The sequence below is a fragment of the Vigna radiata genome, unplaced genomic scaffold (genome assembly GCF_000741045.1).
Source record: "Vigna radiata var. radiata cultivar VC1973A unplaced genomic scaffold, Vradiata_ver6 scaffold_216, whole genome shotgun sequence".
Lineage (NCBI taxonomy): Eukaryota > Viridiplantae > Streptophyta > Magnoliopsida > Fabales > Fabaceae > Vigna > Vigna radiata.
The window spans coordinates 521,702-526,676 of record NW_014543436.1 but is presented as its reverse complement, the minus strand read 5'-3'; the positions used below and the strand labels follow the sequence as shown (position 1 = coordinate 526,676).

At 29.9% G+C, this 4,975-nt stretch overlaps 1 protein-coding gene across 1 annotated transcript; it reads right to left on the bottom strand.

The window, feature by feature from the left end:
• Window positions 1–1,117: 1,117 nt before the first annotated feature.
• LOC106754461 lies at window positions 1,118–2,522 on the bottom strand. Its single transcript, XM_014636474.2, has 2 exons — window positions 2,219–2,522; window positions 1,118–2,131 (listed from the first exon to the last, which is right to left on the bottom strand). Exons 1-2 carry the CDS (start codon window positions 2,445–2,447, stop codon window positions 1,341–1,343), a joined length of 1,020 nt encoding a protein of 339 aa, XP_014491960.1. The 5' UTR covers window positions 2,448–2,522; the 3' UTR covers window positions 1,118–1,340.
• Between the last annotated feature and the right edge of the window lie 2,453 nt (window positions 2,523–4,975).

Here is a 4,975-nt window from a genome sequence, read left to right as displayed (position 1 = left end):
CATGTATAAGTTGTTTTTTTCTATATTCAACTGATGAAGCTTCTTTAAAATTTCAATTTTTCATTTAGTTTTTTTTTATCTATTTAACTATGTTCAATTTAGTGTTTTATATTCTTTTAAAAATTATTTTTATTTTGTATTCTTGGAACATATTTAAAGTAGTCTTATATGTTAAGGCTACGTTTGATTAGGTTTTTGCAGATAGTTTTGAACTTTTTTTTAACCAATTGAAAAGTTCGTATAGTTTAATTAACAGTGTTTAATAAATGATAGTATCTAACTATTTTAAAACGTTAACTTTTAGCTTCTAATTATTTATATTTATTCCTTTTTTATCTTTTAAACGTTTCTTAAATTTTTGTGGTACTTTTTTTCAATGGGATAGTTTTTTTCTTCATGGTTATCTTTTTTTATTATAACTGGCTCCATAATATTGTATTAAGAAAAAATAGTTATTTTATTAATTCCACAAAAAGATTTTATATCGATATTAAAACCATATATTTTATAATTGCTTTTCAAGCTCTTATTTTATTAGAAATCATCTTCTTCCCTATAGTTTAGCAATCAATTTCCTCAAATAATAAAACTTTAAAGATAGAATCATTATTTGAATTAATATTGAAAACAAGCTTGGATTAATTTTTCTCTATCAATGAATGAATGAAGATTAAAGGAAAAACCAAGGAGGCTCTCAGAGAACATTAATCTAGCAAAAGGGTCGATGAGCAAATGTTAATCAAGCAAGTTAAAGTGATTGCTGAAGTTGACAAAAAAACAAAAGAATTCAAAGAGTAGTAATATTTGATTGTTCAATAAATAAACCATTTTTCTTAAGCGATAAACATGAGGAAAGAATAGAAATAAGGGAGTTAATTTGCTTAATGCAAAGCCTTTTTGGTACTGAGTTTTAGCGAGTTTAAATCAGTCAAAGGCTAAGTGAAGGAGGTTGGACATATTCGGTATAAATATCTAATTAAATGTCTCTAGCCTAAATTTTTCCTATAAACATCGAATTGAATGCTTTCTGAATGGTTCTAGTTTAAGCTATTTCATTATCTTCAATGGAACAATAACTATATATATTAATTGCATAGGTTTCATAAAGAGTCAACAATTTAAACTAAACACAACAATTTTATATTCAGCAAATTACTGCATTAAATTGAAGTTTACATTTAACATTGCAATGAGCAACTGAGCATACCACAGATAAATTCAACTACAAGTGTAGAATTATTGATGACTCCAAAAGGCGAGGTTCACCTGAACCACGCATTAGAGTATTGTTTCTTAACATACATAACACAACGTTAAACACGGTAAACAAAAAAGAGTTGTTATTTCCTGCAGACGATTCCGAAGCCATGTGAGAACTTGGTGCAATCAAGGGTGCCATGTTCCATCACTTGGAGAGTGGTCTCTTTCTGAAATGAACTTCCCTGAGAAAACACACAAGAACCACAATCATGAGAGAGCAATGACTTAGTCTTGTACCTGTCTTCTCCTCCAACAACAGGCATAGCAACACCAGCCTTTGCAGGGTTCTCAAAATCCAACCTATAAGTCCTACCGAGCACACCATCAACTTTTGGGGACAAGGCAAAGAACCTGAACTGAACTTCCAGGTGAGCAAAACAGTCATCAGAGGGTACTTGGTAGTTATGGATTCTGTCATCCTCTTTGGTTACTGGCACAACATTCACCAAGATTTCAGCCACATCTTTCAGTGTAACCATGACACTGTTCTTGTTTGCCACTCTCTCCACTTTCACATCTTTTTCCTCATTGTACCAGGTGGAGAGAGGGCCTTCGGCTAGGGCTACATGTCCGTCATTGTAGGTGAGTTTGATGTAGTCAAGATCATTATCCCATTTGGGTGTCTTGGTGGCCTCAAGTGAGAAAGTTTTGGAGTTGAAGAGAATTCCAAGGGCTTGAATCCAAGTATAGTCACGGGTCCTACCAGCAGGTCTGTGTCCGATGAAACGAGCATTGATTTGAAGGTTGGAATCGGAAACTAAGGAGAAATGTTGATTGCTTTTTCCATGGAAGTAGAAGACTCTACCATCCCCACCAATGAAACGGGGATCATAGCATCCTGATCCTGGTGCATTGCAGTTTGGCTTACGACCTAATTAACAATCACAAAACCAATTCAATCATGGAGCAAATCATGAAGTATTAGACATGAATATTAGAGAAAGAGAGGTTTTCTTACTTCTGCATTCTGCCCTGCAAATAGGTTTGTTGCAATCAATGTGACAAACCTTAGCCTTAGGATCTGTTGTTTCACTGTTAGGGCATTCACTAGGACACCTGATGTACTTTCCATAGCATCGTGTTGAACTGCTGCCACAGAATAGGCTTTGATATGCTTTGGCATGGATCAAGGTTGAGACAAAAACTAGCAAGAAGATTAGGAGGGAACTTCTTTTGGTGATTCCCATTCTTCAGTATTCTGTGTGTTAGTGAGAAATGTACGAAACACACAGACTTGAAGCTGAATGATGCAGCAACAGTATCTGCCACAGCTATTTATAGATGCTTCTTTAGGGTTGCTTCTGATGAAGGTGGCTTTTGCAAACTTGTAATTGTAGTATAATTATATAATATAATGCTAAGATGACTAAACTCAAAGGAATAATGAACATGGGGTTCTGTTCATTGAAACCAGAATAACGCAAAGGATTCTTAAAATTATTTATTGTTATTATTGTTTCTTCTTAAAGCAGGTTTACATGATTTCTGATACCTTCAACTACAAATCAGTGGCTGGACTTGTGGTAATTAATACTTTTTAGCCAGACATTGATAATTAATTCATTTATTAAAAAAAAATAATTTATGTTTCTTCTTAACTTGTTTGAAGTTTTTTTTTTTTAAAAAAAGAAATATAATATTTTTTTCAACTTTAATAAAATAATGGTAAGATTTCATATTTTAGTTTTTTTTTTTTTTCATTTCAACGTGATGATAATAAATATGCATGTATTTAAACTAATTAAAAATTATATGAACAATAAAGATGACAAAAAGTAATTCCTTGTTTTCAACTTTAAAAATGATAGTTAAATAAAAAAAAATATTCCTTACGACGCTGAAAGAGATTGGGGAGAAAAATAGTATATAAAAGTATTAAATTTGTTTTTAGTTGTAGTTTTTTTTTTAATTATTCTATTTAATATATGAATAGAAAATAATAGTACCGAAGTTTTTGTATTTTTTAAAAGACTTAAATCTTCGATGAGAGGGAAAGAAAGGGTCATAGCATTTAATATTATTTATGAATTAAATTAATTAAGCATATTTTGGTAAAAAAAAATAGCAGATATTTAAGAGATAATTAGAAATTAAACTTATACAAATAGGAAAAGAATCAAAATAATATTTTAGTGAGGGACAATGGGAGGGAGTAACACACGCTTTTTTTATACGCATTACATTATTAATACTGGCAAATATTTATTAAAAAATACATAAGTTATAAGAGAGACATTAAATAGCACATGAGACGTATCAAAATTTGTTAATAGTAGATGTGCTCAAGAGATTGTGTTAGAGAGTATTAACTGTAAGACTTTTATATTGATACTTCCTCGTATTTTTCCGTTTTGTATTTTATACTAATCAAGAAATACAATAAACTTTGTTAATTATATAAAATTTATACAGTTTTAATTTTATCCCTTTTCTCTCATACTATACAAAATACAAGTATAAATCCTTTAAAGATTAAAAAGCACATAATTTTATAATTGATATAACAAGAGCTATTAATATCAAGTTTCTATATGTTATAATTTTTATTTTTGTAAAACTGTTATTTAATTAATTTAGAAATAGGAAAAGAACATATAAGGACACAAGTTAGAAATGAAACAAAAGAATTATAATCATTAAATATAGGTATAAATTATAATCATTTTTAATTATTAAAACACATTTAATTTATTATATAATGTAAGAAATTTATATTAATTTTTGTTTGGTTGGTTAGTTATTTCTAAGATTCGCATTTTGTCATTTTCACTATTTTTTATAATTATTTACTCAAATCTATAGCTGTCAAAACGGGTAATCCGGCTCAATCCGGCCCGGCTCACCACGGGTTGGTCACTTAGTGAGCCAACCCAACTCGGCTCATTTATTAGCGAGCTAGAAAAACTTGAACACGGCCCGACTCACCACGGGTTGGTGGGTAAACGGGTTGGCTCACTAGCCCATTTAATTACATTTTTTTTTAAATAAAAAAAATACAAACTTTCTGTAATTTAAATTTAAACAATTTTCACTCCCAAAAAATTATGTTAAAGACAATTCAAAATAATAATAAAAAGTACAATATAATCCAAATGTCATTAAAAAACAAACACAAAAAACATACAAATAAGTTTCTTATATTCATCATTTTTTGTTCTTGTTGAAACCCCTGAACCTTGTTCTTGTTGTCTCCAAATTCACTAATAAAGATTTTCCTAATATTAGAACAATTCTGACAATCAATAAAAAAATATTAGTAAAAAAAAAGAGAACTAGTACTCAACAACACATCAACAAATAATTAATATTTTAATCTATAACATAATTTTCCAAATTCAAGATATCAAAAAGAGCTTGTTCAAATAATGTATACTCAAATTATTTAAATAAAATGAACAATCTGATACAAGCATGTCAGAACATGAAAAAATCATTCCATGTCTTCAAATCCCCCAGAACAAAAAACAAATTCACAAACCCCTATTTTTGTCATTATAGGGTTTTTGAAAAAAAAAAAGAAAGAGAAGTGAGAAAACAAAAATGTGGAGAAAAGAGAAGAAAAAAGGAAGGGTGTTTTACCTGCTCCTTGAAGAATTTCAGTGAAGTGAGGATGAGAGCACCGTCAAATGAGAGCAACCGTGAGAGTGATTTGTGAGAGCGAGCAGAGGTTATTGTTTTGGTATACAGAGTGAGTGAAGAAAATATTTTATTTTTT

Coding starts and splice junctions, on each gene's coding strand:
- LOC106754461 (XM_014636474.2), bottom strand. CDS start 2,447: ATGGGAATCACCAAAAGAAGTTCCCTCCTAATCTTCTTGCTAGTTTTT. Junction 2,132..2,218: donor TTGCAGGGCAGAATGCAGAA/GTAAGAAAACCT, acceptor ATTGTTAATTAG/GTCGTAAGCCAAACTGCAAT.